General features: G+C 28.8%; 3 protein-coding genes across 7 annotated transcripts; all 3 read left to right on the top strand.

Annotated features, from left to right (window-relative positions):
* Positions 1 to 262: 262 nt before the first annotated feature.
* On the top strand, positions 263 to 3,885 carry LOC145847759 (lupus La protein homolog). The gene is made up of 2 exons (XM_082953703.1): positions 263 to 484; positions 2,764 to 3,885. The coding sequence occupies exons 1-2, from the start codon at positions 292 to 294 to the stop codon at positions 3,687 to 3,689; spliced, it is 1,119 nt and encodes a 372-aa protein (XP_082809829.1). The 5' UTR covers positions 263 to 291; the 3' UTR covers positions 3,690 to 3,885.
* Positions 3,886 to 3,943: 58 nt separating this feature from the next.
* On the top strand, positions 3,944 to 12,847 carry LOC145847695 (GATOR1 complex protein NPRL3-like). Of its 5 annotated transcripts, none has more exons than XM_082953689.1 (5): positions 3,944 to 3,992; positions 8,887 to 9,050; positions 9,683 to 10,004; positions 11,084 to 11,234; positions 11,477 to 12,847. In XM_082953689.1, exons 2-5 carry the CDS (start codon positions 8,888 to 8,890, stop codon positions 12,431 to 12,433), a joined length of 1,593 nt encoding a protein of 530 aa, XP_082809815.1. In that variant the 5' UTR covers positions 3,944 to 3,992; position 8,887; the 3' UTR covers positions 12,434 to 12,847. The 5 variants fall into 5 exon arrangements, with proteins under 5 accessions (XP_082809815.1, XP_082809823.1, XP_082809811.1 ...); XM_082953697.1 differs by lacking the exon at positions 3,944 to 3,992 and adding an exon at positions 5,282 to 5,296; XM_082953685.1 differs by lacking the exon at positions 3,944 to 3,992 and adding an exon at positions 6,479 to 6,729.
* Positions 12,480 to 20,917, top strand: LOC145847743 (selenocysteine lyase-like). Its single transcript, XM_082953700.1, has 9 exons — positions 12,480 to 12,513; positions 13,412 to 13,446; positions 13,888 to 13,994; positions 15,749 to 15,979; positions 16,263 to 16,390; positions 16,669 to 16,821; positions 18,335 to 18,562; positions 19,968 to 20,064; positions 20,673 to 20,917. Coding segments are annotated over exons 2-9 (1,173 nt in total). The 5' UTR covers positions 12,480 to 12,513; positions 13,412 to 13,444; the 3' UTR covers positions 20,900 to 20,917.
* The last annotated feature ends 242 nt before the right edge of the window (positions 20,918 to 21,159 follow it).

Below are 21,159 nucleotides of genomic sequence, written 5' to 3' on the forward strand. Positions count from 1 at the left end.
AACTTACTAGTATACTAAAAGGTCAGTCTGATTTGCTTATTTGCTGATTAAGCAAAAAAAAGCTCTTTTCATGTTATTTTTAATTTTAGTTAACAAAAAAATATTTTTTGATAAATTTTTAATTTGTATCAGTAAGGTGGGTAAGGCGCTAACTCAGCAAATATGCAAATCATAATGACTTAAAGTATAGTTTCCCACCTAACCAGTTAATTTATTTCAACATTATTCCTAGTTTTAACCATAACTTTTTACTGAAGGAACCTTAAGATAATAGTAAACACACATATCACCATGACTGCTCAAGAACAACAGACAACGGCTTCGCTCAACAAGAAGTTGGTGCGCCAGGTTGAATTTTACTTCAGCGACTTCAACCTGCACAGGGACAAGTTCATGCAGGAGCACATGGAAAAAGACGAGGGCTGGTTCAACATGGACGTCATGCTCCAGTTCAAAAGGCTGGCAAGCTTGTGCAGTGAACCTGGTGAGTTAATTTTACTTCTTTGTGTGTTTACAGTGTTTTTTAATTTCCAAAATGTCAAACCTTATTTTTTTTAAATTTTAGTTGCAAATGCTACAGAATTTTTTTACTACAGATTAGTACGTTTTAGGATATTCAAAATAGTTGTTTATAAGTTACAACAGCTGTTTTGATTAATGAATGTAGCATAAAAATATGTATTAACTGTATGTGTTATTTAGTAGTTTTAGTTTGATGTTTTAATCTATCTTTTCTTGAAACTATTTCCTTTTTATTATGGTACAGGGTTCGTGCGCGTCAGGCTAAGTCAGGCTAAATCAGGCTAAATCAGTTTTTTTGAAAAAAGTTGAAAAACGTCAGGCTAAATCAGTTTTTGTGTTTAAAAATTTGAGAATCTCAGTTTTTGTCACTTAAAATGCATGAAATTTTTTTAATTAAGATCAAATTGAGATGTGAATTTATTTCTAAATAAAGATTTAGTTATTAAAGACAAAATCAGTCAGTATTTGTAAAAATAAGTGCTTAAATCTTTTGTTGAATCTCTAAAATAATATTAAGAATCTTCATTATTTTGTTTTTAGTAGATTATATACGTCATAACTATAAAAATTCATAAAAAAGTACAATTTAAACATTACAGTTTAGTTCAACAACTTGACTGTTTGTTTGAATTTGTTTACATGAGCTTTGTTTTTCAGAGCTTAGTTGGTTAAACTGTTTTAATTTCTAATATAAAGGCTTTATACCAAATACTTTATAGATTAATACTCTTAGCAGTTTGTTCACATATTTTATTTTCTGTTTATTTAAAGTTATTAGAGATATTCACAAGACTAAAAAATTACTTATGTAATATCATGATTATTTTAGTTAGTTATTTTAAAAATTAAGATGCTTTAATGATAACATAAAGTTTTTGAGAGATGTGTTTAATTACAATTTGTTTTTCTTTTACAGACTTATTCACATTTCTGTTTTAATAAAAGCTTCTGGTCCAGTCATGTAACTTATAATTGACAAATTCAAGTACTAATTGACACGAACCTTGTATATGGGTGATAAGTTGTGGATGTAACTAAGCCCCAAAATTTAATAAAGGTATGAATTCATTGAAGCAGAAATTATAATGACCAGTTAAAAATATTCAAGTTGCTGGGTAAGGGATTGATAGATGTTGAAAAATAATTCATTTGAATTTTTATTTTCTTTAAAAGTAGTTTTGTGAATACTTTAATTGCGTTAATTTGCTAATTAAGACCCCCTGATATCCAAAATGCCTTCTGAAGGTGATTTTTTCTACTTTGAAAAAATGTCAGGCTAAATAGGTCTCTGTCAGGCTAAATGAAAAGGAATTTCGCGCACGAACCCTGATGGTAGAAGTAAAGTAGTAGATAAATGTTCAAATTTTGTATTTCTATATATGTACTTTTATTTTTTTATTTTTTTATTTATTATTTATTATTTTATTTATTATTTTTTTATTTTTTTCTATATTGTATATGTATTTTTGTAGTATCATATTGTTCATAAACATTTTTAATCATTCTTATTTGGTGAATTTGAGCCATCTGTTACGAAACTTTTATAAAATTATTAATTTGACTGCTTAAAACTATGTATATCTAAAAATACAAATAGACAATAGTTTTTGAAAGTACAGTAAGTACTTGTTAGTAACTAATTATTACAGTTGACTCTTTTAACACAAACTTAACATTCTATGAATATGATTTTATGCTGGGAAAAAGTGTATTTTCCTTTTAAGACCAAAAATTTTCAAATAATTTAATGCAAAAATAGTTGTACCAACTCACTCAGGCTAGCTCAGGCTAGTTTGAAAAAGTTTCAGATAGTTTTAAACACTCAGGCTGACTCTTGTTTGCAGTTTTTTTCAAGAATTTAGACTTTTCAAAATTTTTAGCTTTTACCACAATTTTTAAAGTACTGAGCTTTAGGTATATATTTTTTTCAATATTAAGTCATTTTAATATTATTATACATTAACAAAGATATCCAAGCTTATTTGACAGTAATGTTTTCAGTTATATACTCTTTTTTCAATTTACTCATTAGTTGACTCTGTGTAACTCAGATAAGTTTTTGATCACTCATGCTAGCTTATTTGTGTTTAAAAATAGCAACCTGTTTATGTACAGTGTACACCTTAAAAAGCTTATTTATTGAATTAAGAAGATAATTTTAAAAGTTTGTATGTTTTGAAAATAAATAAATTTATTTTTAATTAATTTTGTAGTAGTTAATAACTAAATTACCTTTAACAGGAACAATCCTTGCTGCCTTGAAGGATTCAAAAATGGTTGAAATTGACGTTGAAAAGCTCAGGATGCGCAGGAACCCAGAGAATCCACTCCCTGAAAACGACGCCATCTACCAGCGCAACCTGAAGCTGAGAACCATCTATGTCTCTGGTTTTGGCGGCAAAGAAACCATTGAGGAATTGCAGGAGTACTTTGAAGGGCACGGAGAGTTGGCCGGTGTGAGAATCCACAGGTACAAGGAGCAGTCCGACATGCACAAGGGCGCCTGCTTTGTCACTTTCAACAAGTTGGAAGAGGCAGAGAAGTTCTTGCAGCTCGAGCAAGCAAAGTACAATGAGCTGGAGCTATCCAAATCATCCTTGGAGGACTACAACAAAAAGAACAAGAAGAAGGCCAGGATGCAGAAGGAAGATGAGAAAGCTGTTGAATCAGAAACAGTCACTTTCTTGTATGTCAACGGCCTCTCAGACGAGATGATTGCCTACACTGACATCAAGTTCATTTTTGAAGACGCTGATGCGCCTTCCTTCAAGTACTTCTACAAGTTTGGCACCAAGCAAGGTACTGATGGTTATGCTGTGATGGTCAGCCAGGAGGATGCTGACAAAGCATTGGAGGCAATCAAGGCAAAGAACGGTGAAAAGTTCACCGTGAGAACCGCCACAGAGGTGACCATCTCTGCCATGCCTGAAGACAAGTTGGAAGAAGCCAAAGAGTGTTACTCTGAAAACCGCGCAAAGTTCCTCACCAAGAAGGGCGGCAGGAACGGCAGAAACGGAAGAGGCAACAAGTTTGGTGGCAAGAGAAGGTTCAACAAGGGTGGCAACAAGCCGCAAAGATCTCACAAAATTTTCAATGACGAAGAGCCTTGCGACAACAAAAAACCCAAGGTTGATGCATCAGGAGACGCAAAAGCAGAAAATAATTAACTGTTGTACTGTGTTTTTAGACATTTTTATTAGTGTAAATATACATAGGCTATTTTTGAACTTGTGGAACTATTACTTTTTATTAGTGTAAGCTTATCTAACTGTTTTAGTTCTCAACCTTTTTAATGTCGTTAGTAATTGAATGAAGTTATATATATAAAATGAATTGTTTTTTAGTTTAAATTAGATACCTAAATTATGTAGTTTGCTGCAACTAAAACTTGTTAAATTAAATTAATTTTAGATGTATAGATAATTTTAATAAACGATTAAAACGGAGTTTAAATAAAACTAAATAAAAAAGTAAGTGAAGTTTTTAATAAGATAAATCATAGTACCTGAATGTGCAAAAATAAAGATAAGTAAAACAAACAAAAAGTATTAGTAGTTTATCTTTTAAATAAGTTATACATATATCCTCTAAAACGTACAATATAATAATGCTATGTTTGCCAACCGGCTGGAAAATATTTGTGGAAGTTTTGATGTAGGCATACAAAATTTAAGGTTTATTTTTACTAGTAATAGATTAAATACACTTTAGGGCATAGGGGGGTTAAATTGCTTTTTTACAATTTGATATTATTTCGTTGAGTTTTTATAAGCTACAGGTTACTTTTTACAGATTTTTAAGATTCAAAATAATTTTTGAGATATAGCAGGTCAACGTCTAACGCGACATTTTTTTTTATTAAAAAACATATTTAAACTAGCTTAACAGTATCTTTTCAATGTTTATATACTATTTAACACAGTTTCTTACCGTAAATTTAATTTTAAGCTAAAAATAGACCCAAACATGTGTACCTCAAAGAAAATTGGAAATACCTGGAAAAATTTTTGAAATAATGAGTGACAACCCTGTTTTAAATTTAAGTAGTATTGCAAAGTCCATATGCTTGTACTTATTTTTAAATTATAACAATAAGAATAGTATATTTTGACTTGATGACTAAAACCCATACATGTGAGTTGTAGTAGTTAAAGAATGTAGCTCCTTTTCAATGAAAGCTTATTTTATTACTAATGCTAACAGTATGTATTATGCAAAAATCCAAGTTTAAGAAGTATTTGCTCCAAGTTAAGTGACTTTAATAAAATGCAGACGTCTTTCTCTAATTGTCTCACCATGTACAGCAATGTTATCTTAAGTTGAAAGCAAAATAACAGATACAAACAAATAAAATCCATAGTGTTTTGTAAAACCGTTCATAACATAAACGTTGTTGAACAAAAATGTATTTTCAAATGCTACAAAAATAATAACTTTTTTAACAACGATTATACTTATTTGATCTGATGTCGAGACCTAAATCATATAAAACCGTTTTTCTTCCTAAAAGTTGAACTGTCTGTATATAAGCTTCTAATACTTAAAAAAAAAAGAGATTTTTGTAGTTATCAGCATTTGATATAATTTTCTCGAAGCCAAAGTTAAGTTTTTCTCCTGTATTTAAGAAAACCTTACGAAAAAAGTTAATATTATAATCAAGTTAAAAAAACATTAAAAAAACAAAGTTTTGTTTACTTTCTAAGTAATGTAATCGAAAAACAAATCAGTCAATTTTATCTAATGTATTAAACAAGTGTTCAAGTCTTAAGTTTATGTTAGACCCATTTAAGTGTTTTATATGGAAATAGTTTTTATGTGGCTAAATTTAAATTTAGAGTCAAAAAGAGTAATTCTTTTATATGGATACTTAAAAATTTTTAGAATTAATTAATTACACATGTTAAATTCATTTGAATTTTTTTATTTGTAAAGCATGTTTTATACTAAAAAGTGTTTTTATTTGTGTAAAATAATAAATAAAGCATAAAAGACTACAAAATCAGTGGTTGAAAAACATTACAAAACTTATAAATTTTTAACTATAAACATCTTTTTTGCTTTTAACTAGATAATTTTATAAACAAAATAGGAACAAAATATGATAATATTAAACTAGTTATTTAAAAAAGGTCTGATAGAGTAATCTATCTAAGATGGAGATTTAAAATGATATTTTTTTGAACATTTTAGATTTGAATAATATTTCAAATTTGAAAATCCGCTTTGTGAAGAAATAGTGCAATTGTGTTTCTTGACATAATAAAATTTTAATACGGAATATTGTTCAGTTAACTTTATACAGGGTTGCAACTTTACCTGGAAACCTGGAAAAACCTGGAATTTGACAATTTAGGCTAAAATAACCTGGAATTTAAGAAATTTTGAAAAAAACCTGGAAAAACCTAAAATTTTGATTAAAAAACCTAGAAAAACCTGGAATTTTGAACAGTTTTAACATTTTCAATTGTAATATTTTAATTTGGCACAAAAAATTTATTTTATAATTAAGAGTTTTTGTCATCATCAAAAATTTTTTTTAGCAAAAAACACATTTAAAGTAACTTAACAGTATTTTTTCAATATTTTTACACTATTAAACACAGTTTCTTAATTAGAAATTAACTTAAAACTAAAAATAAACCCAAAAATGTGTACTTTCACAAACCTGGAAGAAATTTGAAAAACCTGGAAAAAAAAATTAAAAAACGAGTGGCAACCCTGTTTATATTAATAAGATGACTAGGTATATTTTAAAAAGTTGAAAATTTATAGAATTATGTAAAAAAGTTTGATACTGGTAGAATATCCCTTGACAAAATTTATATATTTTTCATTTTAGAAATATTTTAATTTTTTAAATCATCAATTTAATTGTTTTTTGTTTTTTTAGTGCAAACTGTCAAGTCTACAAATTTTATCAAACCTAAAATACCTATGTTCTTTATAGTTCTCAGCACTTAAACGTAAATTCTTGAAAAAATAATGAATCCTTTTTGGTGTTAGGAAACTTGAATAAGACTTCAATTGTTTTAAAAGATAGTGTTTTATATACAAACATTCTAAGTAATGATGTTTAAGTATGATGATAAAATATATGAACCAAAATTCAATAAGTTCAGTAAAATATTTAACAAAACGTCCCTTTACTTTTAAAAACTTAAACAAATTGAAAATAAGAATTACTTTAGAACTGTAAATTAAAAGCAGGTAATTTTTTAAAATCAAGTTGTTTAAACTACTTAACACTTTATGGGCATAGGGGGTAATCACCCTTTTTACAATTTAGTCTTATTTTGTTGAGTTCTAACTAAGCTATAAGTTGTTTTTACATATTTTTAAAATTCAAAATATAGCAGGTCAAAGTAGGAGACTCACTTATGAAGGGCGCAAACTAATACAGCGGACAACTCTAAATCACTAAACACCTATATTTTCCTACATTTTTTGAGATAACTACCTCAAATTTTCAGGAAGTGTTCCTTGTAAAATTTAGAAAATTCTGTCGGAACAAAATTAAAAAAAAAGGCCATAGGAGGGGTTAAGCCATGTTTTTTATAAGTTGATCTTATTTTATAGCATTTTTATAAAGCTTCAGTTGCTATTTACTATAAAAAAAATTCAATTTTTTTTTGAGATATGACAGGTCAAAGTTGGGCCACATAATAGGTTTCCTATGGGTAGGAAAAACTATAACAGAAAAAAAAAGACTATTTTATTTATAGTCTACCTCCTACATTTTTCAAGCAATCTTCTTTAAAATTTAACAGTCTAAGCTTTATACATTAACAAAAAAACATTATTTTGAACTTATTAGAAAATTCAAGTAAAAATTTTATCAATTTTTTTTTTGTTTTTTTTAATTTTAAAAATTTATAAGTAACTTTTTTTTTCTTTTAATATAAGCAACATTTCTTGAAAATTTTAAGAAGATTGCTTGAAAAATGAAGAAGGAAATAGATTATTAGTGATTTTTAAAATTTCTGAGAAAATGTACTCCAAAAAATGTGTGGCCCATACGTTTGTATCTGAGTTATTTTACAAAAATACAATATCTCAAAAGTAAAACGTAATTTTTGAATTTTATAAAAACTGACGTGTTTGTACTAAGTTTGTACTAAAAGCTTTCTTATAAAAGTCAAAGCTAATTAAAAAAAAATGTTGGACCCCCCCTGTGGCCTTAAACAATAAAAACTTAATGATAAAATAACAAAAAAAACTTTTTTTTTGTTTATTTTTAAAAATTTTAAAATTTTTATTCAAACAGAATTTTCTTAACATTGCAAGGAACATTTCCTGCAAATTTGAGGTAGTTATCTCAAAAAACATAGGAAAAGATAGATTTTTAGTGAAATAGTCTTTTTTGCTGTTTTAGTTTTTTTTACAATTATTATATTTCCAGCCTTTCTTTTTGTTATTTAGAAGAAAAATGTTGATGAGGTGATAGTATTTAGCGCCAGAGGTTAAAAGTATTTTTGAAAGAATAGAAAACACTCTGGGTAGTTTAATGTCACTTAAGACAGTTTTTGGCCACTCAATATATTTTTTTTGACTGAAAGAGTGGCAACACCAAGGTTTTTATAATTTTTTTAATATATATTTTCTTATTTATTAGTTTGGCTTGCAAAAAAAAAAGCTCTTTTTTATTAGATTAGCTCCTCTAAATGTTAATTATCATTTAATTTTTTGCTTCCTTGCTATTTACTGATAGTCAAAATCACCTTAAAGAACAATATTGCCTACTTTAGTAAGCCCTGGTTTGTAGAGTACTTTTTTAATTTTCTTGAAAACATAAAAAAACTTAGGTGGCTAGTCTAAATGTTTTAATTTAAGCTAGTTTAATTTAAATTGTTTTTGATAAACACATCTCAAATCTGATAAAAGTTTTGAATAACTAGTTTAGGTTATTTAAAAATGTTAATTATAGTTTAAAGAATCGCAGTTATACAAAAAGCTAAAACTAGAATTAAGTTAAAAAAATATTTTGCATTAACATAAGGTAATTTACACCTAAAAAATTTTAAGTATTTAGGTATTAAATAGAATTTCAAATGATTATTTAATTTACCTACAAATATGGAATGTTAAGTTTCAAAACTTGCTTGGAAATGTATAAATAATTATATATTTGGTATTAAATATAAAAATAAAGTTTAAAAATTCCACCAATATTTTAAGTTTTTTAGTAACAATAAGTAACACTGTCAGCTTATTCAGATGTAATTAAAATCTTCAACTTTAAAAGTTACTAAATATATAAATATCATGAATTCACTTGTAACTTTACTGGAAATTCATAGATTGACAACAAATCTATAAAACATTGTTTATCTCTAATAAAATTTACATAACTTTTTTTATGCTCAGAATGACTTCAGACGATGACCCTTGCCATCCGCTGAGTGTTCTGTTTTCAATGTACGGATGCACGACTGGCAGCAAGTTGCTCTTCAAATATCCCTTCATCAGAAAACCTGATGAAAACGACCTTGAAAAAACGCTGCACTTGAACAATATTGTGGAAAATACAGGTAATTAAAGTTTTATAAAGTAATTTAACGTTTTCTTAATACCTAGCATCATTTGATTAATTTTCTTTTTTTGAAAATTGCTTATGTTTTTCTCATAATTTTAATTTTTATTTTTGTATAGCATTTGTAATACAGGTAAAATAATGAAGTCAACGTTGTTAAGTTTAAAATGTTTTTCACTGTTACATGTTTTTCTACTTTCAAGTAGGTTAAGTATTTTAACACAAAATATGTTACAAATTAATCTAAAGGCACAAAAAAAGTACGTTTTGTTTAATACTTGTTTATCATTCTTTAGGTATGTTACATTATCAGATGAAACAGTTTTTAAATTGATACTTTTTAAAAAACATTACAAACTGTTTCACACAACATTTTTATTTGAAATAATAACTAATTTTAAAAACTGCTCAATTTTATTTTAATTCTTTTTGCTAAACCTAAATTATAAATTAGACTGTTAAAGTAAAAAGTTTTTTACTGTTACTTTAAAAAAATTTGTTCTACTGTAAACTAAACTAGTCTTTACGAGTACTTTAAAATGTTAAAATTTTGATTTGACAATATCTTATACACCATTTAACATTGCAACTTTTGTTTACCATCTGATAACCTTAAACTTTTGCACGCAGAAGAGGAGGACTGCTCGTCGGAGTGCCAGGACGAAGTGATCCGCGACGAGATGGACCAGTTCCTGGAGTTCAGCGAGGACACCATCGCCACCATACTCAGCACGCAGCACCAGTCGAGCGTGAAGCACTCGGACGGCAGCAACTTCGACGTGAAAATAAACGGGCTGCGGTTCGTCGGCTTCGTGCTGGACGTGGACCAGCAGGGCGAGCAGAGCATTCCCATCAACTCGTTCAACATATCCTTCATACTGCGGACCACCGCCAGCTACTCCATCGTGGAAATGTACTTTCAGCTGGCGGCCAAAATTTGCAAGAGTCTCAGGTTTGTTGGCGTTATGGGTTTTGTGTAGTTGTTGGTTGGGTTTTTGTACTCATGAAATATAAAGATATTGTTTTGGATAATTTTATTAGTTTTTATGTTTGAGAAAGTTTTTTTTTTCTTTGATGTGTGACTGTATGATAGTAGGAGTTATGTTTAATAATAAGCTTATGGTGCAAAAAATCAAAAGTTATAGCCAAATTTTTACTAAGTATTTAAGGCCATAGGGGGGTCCGACTTTTTTTTTTTTTTTACAAAAAATAACTTTTGAATTTATATGAAAGCTTTAAATACAAACTACAAGCCTGTTTTTATAGAATTCAAAAATATGATTTAACTTTTGAGATATTTTATTTTTTGTAAAAAGTTTCCAATACAAATGTATGGACCGCAAATTTTTCGGGGTCAATTTTCTCGGAAATTTAAAAATTCACTAAAAACCTATCTCCTCCTTCATTTTTTGACCTAGAGACTTCAAATTTTCAGGAAATGTTCCTTTTAATATTTTGAAGAATCTGAATGTTGGAATTTTTGAAATTTTAAAAAATAAAAATTTTATCCACAAAATCTAAAAAAAAGGGTAGTTTTTTGACTATAATTTTTTTTTTACTCAAAATTAAAAAAATTCCTACAATAGATCTCTTTAAAGTTTAATGATACACATTCTGTAAAAATTTGAGAAAGATTACTCAAAAAATGAAGGAGGAGATAGATTTTTAGTGAAATAGTCTTTTTTCGCATTTTTAGTTTTCGCCTTCCATAAGGAACCTATTGAACGCCCTTTCTTTGATCGCTTATATCTCAAAAGTTACTTTGAGTTTTTTAAGCGGTTAAAAGTGTCTGATAGCTCAGATTAAATTCTACAAAATAAGATCAAGTTGTAAAAAACAAAGTGGACCCCCCCCCCCCCCCCCTATGGCCTTTAACTAAGCTTAATATTTAAAGTGGCTGAAGTCAGACAGAAAACTACTTAAAATTAGTTCTTTATAAAAATTAGTTTTTTACTTATTTTAAAATTCACTATTCAAATCCAAGTTGTTTTTATAAAATGTACCCACAATTCAAACTTGGCAAATCAACAGGTCGGAAGAGACCAGGACTAGGTACATGTCTCAGCAAGTTGAAAAGATGCACTTCATCCACGAGGAGTCTTTCCAGATGGAAGGAGAAGACGTTCACGACAAGATCCTAGAAGAATGCTCGCTCGCGAAAAGCCTCGAAGAAACATTCCAAGTTTGATTGTTTAAATTTAGTGTATTGAAAACAAAATTAAATACTTTGTTTTAGTTTTCAAAAGACTTTGTTAAAAAAAAATTAAAACGTATCTAAAATTAGATTATTTAACAAAAGCTTTTGATTTGAAAAAGCTTGGTTTATTTTTTAGCGCAATTGCTTTAAAAGTTTAGAGTGCTTTTTTGATAATTCCCTATATCAAGTATAAATTGTACAAACCGGACAGTAACTAATTTCGAAAGATGCTGCACAACACGGGCATAGTGGAGATGTTCATCAACAACACGATGCGGGTCAGCTTCTGCCTCTACCACAAGGTGCACGCCAACTCGGCCCTCGGCCACCCCTCCGTCAACTTCCAGGACGTCAAGACCCTGCTCAACATGATCCGGCCCTACCACGGCCTCATGGTCCACTCGCGCGACCACTCGCACGTCCTCGACTCCCTCAACGCCTCCTGCTCCTCCAGCATCATCCTCTTCCTCCGCGCCCTCTCCCCCACCAAGTCGTTCCAGGTCATCGCCTCCGACATCCACATGTCCCTGAACCACGTGTTCAAGATAGCGCGCCACCTGGTGGCCTGGGGCAAGGCGTTCATCATCTACCCGCTGTGCGACTCCAACGTCTACATGATCTCCCACAACGCCGACCTGCAAAAGGTGTACGAATTGGCTGACGACTTCCAGTACCACTTTTCCTTCGGCCTCAGCCGCACGCTGAAGATATTCTCGCAGCCGACGGCGCTGCGGGAGCTGCAGGGGCGCAACCAGCCGTTCGAGAGCAACCAGGAGGCGCTGATGCACATCGTAGTGTGGATGCTCAAGCACAAGGTGCTCATACAGTGCCACGAGTACGTCTACTTCGCGTGCGACCCCGTCGTCGCGGAGGGCGGGGAAATGAGCTTTTCGGAGGTGAGGGCGTGCTTCGAGCGGGTGGCGGAGGAGAAAAGGACGCATGTGACGATGGGCGAGCTGCCCGAGGCGTGCAGGCGCGTGTTCGAGCGCATCATACTGCCGCTGAAGGACCGGGACCTGGTGGACTTCTTCCGGCTGTTCAAGTACTTCGACGGCAAGCACCACTTCGAGGACATCATGTTCAACGAGGACCTGCGGAGGCCGACGCTGAACGCCGTCATCGGAAAGTTCGCCGCCGTGCTCGAGACCAGGGTGAGGAAGGACAGCTCCACCATATTCTGCTGAACTTTGTTTCATCTTGAAACCTTTTGTTGTTTACAAAAAGTTTTCTCAGTGAGAAACGAACTTGCTAGTTTTTTTTGAAGGTGTGTTTGCTTAAATTTGTTTACCTTTAAATCATGACTGTCTTCTTTCTTCCATCAGCACTTTTGTTCTTTTTTTTTAAATTAAATTAATTTTAAAAAGTGTTTTATAGATTACTTTTTTTAAGTGCTAACAAAACTTTGTTACCAGTTGCAGTAAAAAAAACCAACTTAAACTGGATTTTCGAACATTTAACGTCTAAAATTTAAAATTTAAATATGATATGAGTACATTTTTTTTACTAACTAAACATTCCTGTAAGTTTGTGTTTCTTTGAACTCTTGATTACTAAAAACAAACCAATATTTACTTAGTTGTTATATAACAATTTTATGTTAAAACTAACTAAAGTTTTGAACTATATACTTCATACAAAACATTTGTCTAATTTATATTTTGTATAAGACTTTAACTACAAATGTTTTTAATGTATATAAATTTATGAAAAGGGCAATTATTGAACTATTTTAATTATATATTATTAAGTTTTCAGCACATATAGTACATATGGTTTATTTTGATATATGATTTTTTTTTATATAATTCTAATGCTAAATAAATATCACTAGGAAATTCAGTTAAATTTTGAATAAAACATTATTATTTTTCTTTTTATTCTTAAGTTCTTGAATGTTTTAAATCTGCACTGCTAATTTTTTAATCTTCCCTTAACAATTCTGTTAAAACGAGTTTTAAATTGTTTCAATTAAATAAATTACTTTTTTGTAGTTATTAGTATACTTTATTCTGTTTAAACAATTTCAGATTATGCTAATAAAATTTGTGCTATGCTAGTTATGTTAATAAATAAAGAAACTATAATAGTTTTAAAGCTGCAGTATCTGAATTTTAGCTCTTTACAGTTTGTAAAACTATTTATAATTTAAGCTTTCTATTCAGATCTATAAAGAAGAAGAAAAATAACGGATAAAAATGTTAGTATATTTAAACTTTGATAAAAATGAATGATTTACTAAGTGTAGAATAGTGTTCTAGATTAAGATGTGTTATTTTTTTTGTATTTTGAATTTATTTGTTGTGCTTTTTATAATTATTAAATTTTTCGAACAAAATCAAATCAAATAAAGTACAATAAAATAGCTTTTGTAAACATAGTTTTTACAATTTTCAATATTAAACAAAGTTGAGTGAATACAACTGATGATAATATGAATTATGGTAAGAAATATCAGTTAAATATAAAATAAATATTAATTAATTTTTTTTTGTTGTAATTATTAGCTTTAAAGTCTTAAATCTAAATATTTATTAAACATTTTGAGAAAGTGCTCTCTTTAAAAAATCCTTAGAGTCAGTTCAGTTCAATCACTTATTTATTAGTTTAATATAAACAAATAAAAATAATTTATACACAGGATATATTTGGATTACAATGCGACAACTCCATTGGACGATGAAGTAATTGAAAATATAACATCTGCATTGCATGTATGGGGAAATCCAAGTAGCAAATACTCTGAAGGTTATTATGTTTTGTTTATTATTATTTTTTCTTAGTAGTTTAAACTATAACGTTTTGAACATAAATTAATATTATCCTTTATATAGAAAGTAAAAGAAATACAGTTTTGTTATTTTGAAAAAAAAAAAGCTGAAAGCGGTTCTTAAATTGCTGTTATTGTTAGTTTCAGAACTTAAAATATAATATTGTTATAATTTTATATTTATAATTTTTCCACAAATATTAACTAGTATTTTAAAATATATTTGAAAAATTAAAATCCGGCAGGCTTAATTAAGATCTGGACAATTTTTTAAGTTATTAAAAAGTTAATGCTAAACTATGCTCTAAATATAGTTTTGTCGTTTATGTAACACTTATTATTAGGTTGTAGATAACAGTTAAATGAAATGAGATAGATAGTTTATGATTAATTTAGTTTCAATTCAACTATAGAACTTCGATTTAACTATTTAATGGTTAATTGGTTAAAAAAACAAGAAACTGCTATTTAAATTTTAAATAGTACAGAAAAAAGTATCTGGGTGTCATTATAAAAAAACTTTTTTTTGATTATTGAGATTATTGAAGAGAAAGTTTGGTAACTAAGCTTATACAGGCATCTCTTGCGAATCTACGCACATTGTGTTCACAGCGAAAGGGCGTAACTAAACGAGAGGTAGAAAATACACCTACTATATTGGCTGTTTTCTTATATTTCATTAATAAACACAACTTTGTACAATTGTAGATTGCTTTTGCATTTATTTTTTTTTGTTTTGCTTGTTGTTTGCAGAGTCAGATCATGACTTGCTTTAATTTAGAATACTTAAATCAGTTATGTCAGCTATTAAAAAAGGGTAAATAAAAAAATTATTTATACTTCTAAAACTTATATGCTTAATATAAAATAATAACGCAATGTAACATATTATTTATATACTTAAATTAAAATGAGAGCTTTTTTTATGTTAACTAATATATAATAAACAGTTTTGCGCATAGAAAAGAAAAACTCCTTTAAAATTATAAAACCGAACCGAATTAACAAAAAATCAGTTTTCTTATTAAATGTCTTAATTAAAACTCATTTTAATAAATATTTGAATTATACAGCTGTATAACCAAGCTGAAATTTCCCTCAAAAGTATACCTGCATACCTTATATGAAATGGTAGTTTTTGTAGAAATTTTGCTGGAATTGCACCAAATTTACAATAGTAAAGATTTTTCAATTTTTTCTTGTAATTTTGAGATTTCTTAAATGCGTAATTAAACCAGAGTGCGTAACCAAACAAGTGCGTAGATTCGCGAGAGGTGACTGTAACAAAATTTATTTTTTGAATTTTTGTTAACCATTTCTGTAACTTTTGTAGCAGTAGAAAGGTAAATTTAAATATTTTCAAACCTTAACAGTATAAATAAATTTCTGTTTATAAAATTTACGAATATTGTGATCTTGTCTGTGCCTAAGAGGTTTGCTTAGAGCTTGTGTCTATTCAATGAACTTTTTGTTGTTAGTTTTAAGTTGTAGAAATTTTGGTTCTATGAAAAACTTGACTCCTTCCCTTTCCAACAAATTCAATTCGGATCTGGTAAATAACTTAACCAAATTATCTTTAAATTTTTATAACAATTATAAATGACAACATTTTAAAGGATATATTTCTGTTAAGCTTTTCAGTGCATATATTTTTAAGGTAATGCGGTATGTACTTTTTGTCCCATTTTAATTTACCACGTTAAACAAGTTTCAATATTGGTACAAACGACAGGCAGAAAAGCAAAAGCGCTGATCGACAAAGCGAGAGGTCAAGTGGCGGACTGCATAAACTGTTGCCATGACGACGTGGTGTTCACTTCGGGGGGTAGCGAGGCCAACAACTGGGTTATTAATTCATGCGTGAAGAAACATCCGGGAGTGCAGCCCCACGTTGTCACCACTTGCGTTGAGCACGATTCTGTTATAAAACCTTTAAAATGCATGGAGGCTGAAGGAGTTATAAGTGAGTTTAATTTTTTTTTGTACTTAGTTGGTTACTACCTTGTTTAGAGCAATTGAAACTATTTTATTATTGCTTTTTCTCAGAGCCTATTTGAATCTAAGCTTTTGTTTATTCAAAGCTTAAAAGGCATAAAAACTATGTATTTGTAGCATAAACTTGTCAAAGATAAAAAAAAAAGTTTAAAGTTATATAAAGAGAATTAGTATTGCTTCAAATTTTGAATGCAATGAAACAAAACAGGTATATAACATTGGCTGCAAAAGTATACTCAAATTTTTAAAAGGTCTTTCAGAAGTTGGTATATCCAGTGAAACAGGAGAAGTATGTCTTGATAGTTTGGAGAAAAGCATCACAAAAGACACTTGTCTGGTCACTATAATGTGGGCAAATAACGAAACTGGAACTTTAATGGTAATAATATTACAATATTATATGACAATTTATTTTTAAACAAAAACTAACATTAACTTGTTTAAAAAGTAAAGCCCAACAAATTTTTTTTTGTAATAACATATAGTTTTTTAACTGATTATACATAGGATTTTTTACAACACAGTAAAGTGTTTTCTACATTAGTAACACAAACACATGTTTAAGACAAAACAGATTTAAAAAAAAATTAAATTAAAATATTTATTGCTTATAAATTTAATTATTTAACTTTGTATGTAAAATTAAACGCTCTTCAGCCGCTAGAAAAAATAGTTGAAATAGTCAAGCAGAAGGAAAAATTATTCGAAAGAAAAGTATTCATTCACACTGATGCAGCTCAAGTGATTGGAAAAATAAATGTTGACGTCAACGAAATCCAAGTTGATTTTCTTACTATTGCTGGACACAAAGTTTGTTTGTATTTTTAAATTCTTTTTTTTTTGTATATTTTTACTATAAAATACAATAAAATTTAGTTTTCCAAATTATCATATATTAATTTATTACTGGTAGAATATGTTGCAAATTTGAATAGTGTTGTTGTTTAATGGCTTAGCTTGGTTTAAGACTTTAGAATGCTGTCTGAGTTATTAAATTTATGACACCTAGAAATCACATTGTATACTATTATAATTAAATAAATTATCTTTGTATTATGTTAATAATTCGAAAAAAAGTGATGTATTTTAGTTTTTAATGGTATTTAGTAGATGTGATTTTTTACAATCAAGTAAGTAACTTAATTAAAAAACATCACATTTTATTGCTTTTAAACAAATCCTTCAACAAACTGAACTTTTTTTTTAAGTTTATTTTGTATTTATAGATACTTTTATAAGTTAGTACTAGCAATAGAATATAGTGGAGATGTCTTGCTGTAGTGATAAAAATTAAGGATAAACAGTTATGAACTACAAAAATTAAACAAAAAAGTTTAATTTGATTAGTTAAAACAGTTTTATACAAGTCTACGTATAAGGTTAAGTATTTTTTTGAATAAGTTTTCTTAAATAATCTGTTTTATAACAATTAAAATATAATTAGAGTATCTTAAGGCTGACATAGGTTGAATAAGTAAATGATTATTATTTTATTTCTAAACTAAAATATTCATTATAAATTTAAGTAAAACAGTTAACTTTAAGATAAGCAGTGCCCTAAAATACTAACATTATTTAAGTTTTTGTACAAGATTCAATGATTTTTACACATTCTCATTGCTACAGATTCGAATTTATACTTTAAGAAACATCACAGGTAGTAGCTACTGCCTAAAACACATATATAATTAGATATTGTAAATTTAGCAAATTTTGTAAGTTTGCTCTTTTTGTTTAAATGGTGTGCTTCTTCATTCAAAATTAGTTTGAAAAGTCTAATAAGTTCGGTAAAAAATCCTAGGGAATTGCTTGTTATACTTGCAGTTTTGTAAATTTTTTATTAGATTTACTAATTTTTTTTATAGTTTGAAGTATACAGGGTTGCCAAAAAACCTGGAAGCCAGGAATAACCTGGAAATTGAGAGATTTTGAAAAAAAAAACCTGGAAAAGTCTGGAATTTTTTACAACTTTAACATGTTAAGTAGTTAAATTTCGATTTGACACAAAAAATCTATCGTATAAATAAAAATGTATTTGGCATCATCATAATTTTTCAATGAAATAACACATTTAAAGTAGCTTTACAGTATCTTTTCAATGTTTTTGTACTATTTAACACAGTTTCTTACCTTAAACTTAACTTTAAACTAAAAGTAGACTCAAGAATGTGTACTTTAAAAACCTGGAGGAAATTTTAAAACCTGGAGAAAACTTGCCAAAAAAATTTGGAAACCCTGAGTACATGGAAACAAAGTAAAATGACTTATTCGTAACTTGTATAAAACCTTAAAAAAAAGTAAATTAAACTAACTTGTATTTCAGTTTTACGGTCCCAAGATCGGTGCATTGTACGTGAGGAATTTGCAAGGCTCAAACGCAATTTCGCCCATGATTCACGGTGGTGGGCAGGAACGCGGTTGGCGATCAGGGACGGAAAACGTGCCCATGATAAACGGTCTCGGACACGCTTGCGCCCTGGTAACCGAAAACTTGGCTGGCTACGCCGAAAACATGAGGACCACGAGAGATTATTTGAAAGAAAAACTCGTGGTTTGTTATTGAATGTGAAATATGTTTGTAAACAAGTAGAAAATAGTAAAAAACAATTGTTAATTGCTGTTTTAAGTTTAAGTTTATATAAAACAGCTGTTTTATTTGAGATGTAAAACATTATTTTATAATACTATTTTTAGGAAAGTTTTAATTTGAAAGCAATGGTGTGGGTACCTGATTACGTAGCCTCCTGCACATGTAGCATATTGTTTTAGTCTTAAAAGTACCAGTTAAATTCCAACACAAGTTGCAACAACAAAAATAAGTTACTTAAACTTTAATTAAAGTATAACCACTTTTAAAATTTCAACGTAAAAACTGAAAAACACAAATGAAATACTGTTATTGTTGTAAGCAAGTTTTTTTCTTTATAAGCCTAGAAAACCCAAGAAGAAATTTCTCTTCGTTAGAAAGTTTTCTTCATGTACTAAAAAGTTCAAAATGTACAAGATATATTGTCTTTGAAACTAGCTTTTAAGAATGAGCGGCTTCTTTTTACTTGTTTTTAAAAATAATAAGCATGTGGTTCAATATCTACTAAATACATTTTTAAAGCGCGTATCCTTATAATTTTCAGTATGGAGCTTGACCAGAAGGGTGTTTGTTAGGTCAACTCAGAAAAGTAAATCCTGAAGTTGTTTCATAGTATAAAAATGCTGACGAACTTAGATCGTAGTCGATTTTTCTTATACCCTAAAATTTTTTAAGTTAAAAAAAATATGATGACTAAATTAAATCGATCAAAATAAGACTTGCTTGATAAAAAACCAAGGTCGACAGCTTATCATTTATATATTTAAGCATTGTTATGTAAATAGTGTGTTTATTAATTTATACTTACCAGTTAAACTCTCTAAAACAAATTTTGTGTCTTTAAAATATTACTAGTTTAGTTTTATTTACATACACTGTTTTTAGACGGTATTAAAACTTTTGTGATAAGTAGTCTAAAAAATAACACTTTTGATAAAGGAGAATGTTAGTTAAAGCGTTGTTAGGTTTATTGATAGTTTTGAAAAATAATAATGTAAACTTCTTTACACTAACACTAAAATATATAGTTTTACTTCTAAAAAAGAAGTTTCTATAATATAAGGTTAATAAAATTTTAGACTATTAATAAGCTTGAGATTGACTTAAGGGGGAAAAAAGAACTCTGTCACATAAGTAAACTTTATGTAATCTATTAGTAGATCTCTGCTTTTAGACCGTTATATACCTTTATGATATTTTTAGATATTTTTGAAACGTTAATTTGTATCTGGTGAGTGATTAGTATAAATTAAAAAAAAAAGTTTAATAAACAATGTTAAGTTATTCAAAAGTAAAAAATGTTTACCAATTAAAACTTAAACTATGCTTTAGTTAAACTAGTAACTTTGAAATAATAAAAATTAAATAGGAAAGGTTTAGCAAGGATGTAGTTCGTTTCAATTGCAAATCTGAAAATTGTCTACCAAACACTTGCAATGTATCCATAATGATCAATGGTTTCAAAGGTTTTTATTAGTTTAATACCTTAAACTTGTAAAACTTAAAAAAAGTTTGACTTTTTGTAGACTTATCATTAGGACATTTTTAAACTATTTCAATGAAACTCTTGTTAAAAAAAAGAAGTTGTATCAGTAACAGGAAATTAATTTTTTTGAAATTAATTGTGAGAAATAACTTCTTGAACGTTTAAAAAACTTGAGAGACTAATAATGACAGTTTTTTTTTTGGTTTAAAAAAAATTTGATTATAAAAAAGTGACAATTCTATACGTTGTATAGGTTTAAAAATAAATTTTAACTAAAGTTTAATAACTAATTATTTTATGCTACTGTTGAAGCAATAATTGTTTTAAAAAAGACTTTAGACAACTGATTTTGTTAACCTAAGTAATAGTTTGTACTTTACGGTTTGACTATTTTTTTACAATAAAAAAGAACTAAAATTTATATGTCTATTAAATACAGTTATTAACAATTTGACGGTGGAAGCAAATCCATATTTTTGTCTATTTTTTTCTACATTTTTTTTCTTAAGTTTTACTAATTGTTGTAATAGAGTAAAGATAAAAAGTTAACACTGTAATAGTTTAATTAATTTTTTTTTTTTTTCACAGGCTACAAAGTGCTTGAAAACGTGACAACTTTCAGCTGCAGCACCGGCAGCGCTTGCCACTCCGACGACTGCCACCGGCCCTCCAAAATACTCCTCAAGTTCGGTGTTTCCCCTGATCAAGCCATGCACGCGCTGAGGTTTTCGACGGGGAGAAGCACCTCCTCGTCGCAAGTCGATCGGGTCGTCGATGAGCTGGCGAGAGTCGCTTCCTTGCTCGGCGGCAAATAAATTATGATGTCATAATCAACCGCCTTAAATTGATTATATTTGAACTGATCTGTGCAATAAATTAATATTATTTTTATCGAAATAATTTTTCTGCTACTAAATTAAAAAATTTATTATAAAATATAGTTAGAAGTACAGTTTAAGTTAAGGAAGCAAATGTTCTGTTTTATAAAACTGGTTTGATTTTAGTGACATAAATAGTTAATAAAATATTATTTATTTTAGTTTATGACATAAATGTTTAAAATTTAAGGATTCAT

The sequence above is a fragment of the Thalia democratica genome, chromosome 1 (genome assembly GCF_965202585.1).
Source record: "Thalia democratica chromosome 1, ktThaDemo2.hap1.1, whole genome shotgun sequence".
Lineage (NCBI taxonomy): Eukaryota > Metazoa > Chordata > Thaliacea > Salpida > Salpidae > Thalia > Thalia democratica.

Bases quoted from the DNA above. Each gene is read 5' to 3' on its own strand.
- LOC145847695 (XM_082953683.1), top strand. From the start codon at position 8,601: ATGTTAAGTTTCAAAACTTGCTTGGAAAT. The intron at 9,051-9,682 runs GTAATTAAAGTT...TTTTGCACGCAG, and splicing joins CAATATTGTGGAAAATACAG to AAGAGGAGGACTGCTCGTCG. The intron at 11,235-11,476 runs GTTTGATTGTTT...TAATTTCGAAAG, and splicing joins GCCTCGAAGAAACATTCCAA to ATGCTGCACAACACGGGCAT.
- LOC145847743 (XM_082953700.1), top strand. The intron at 15,980-16,262 runs GTGAGTTTAATT...AATTTTTAAAAG, and splicing joins GGAGGCTGAAGGAGTTATAA to GTCTTTCAGAAGTTGGTATA. The intron at 16,391-16,668 runs GTAATAATATTA...AACGCTCTTCAG, and splicing joins ACGAAACTGGAACTTTAATG to CCGCTAGAAAAAATAGTTGA.
- LOC145847759 (XM_082953703.1), top strand. From the start codon at position 292: ATGACTGCTCAAGAACAACAGACAACGGCTTCGCTCAACAAGAAGTTG. The intron at 485-2,763 runs GTGAGTTAATTT...TACCTTTAACAG, and splicing joins AAGCTTGTGCAGTGAACCTG to GAACAATCCTTGCTGCCTTG.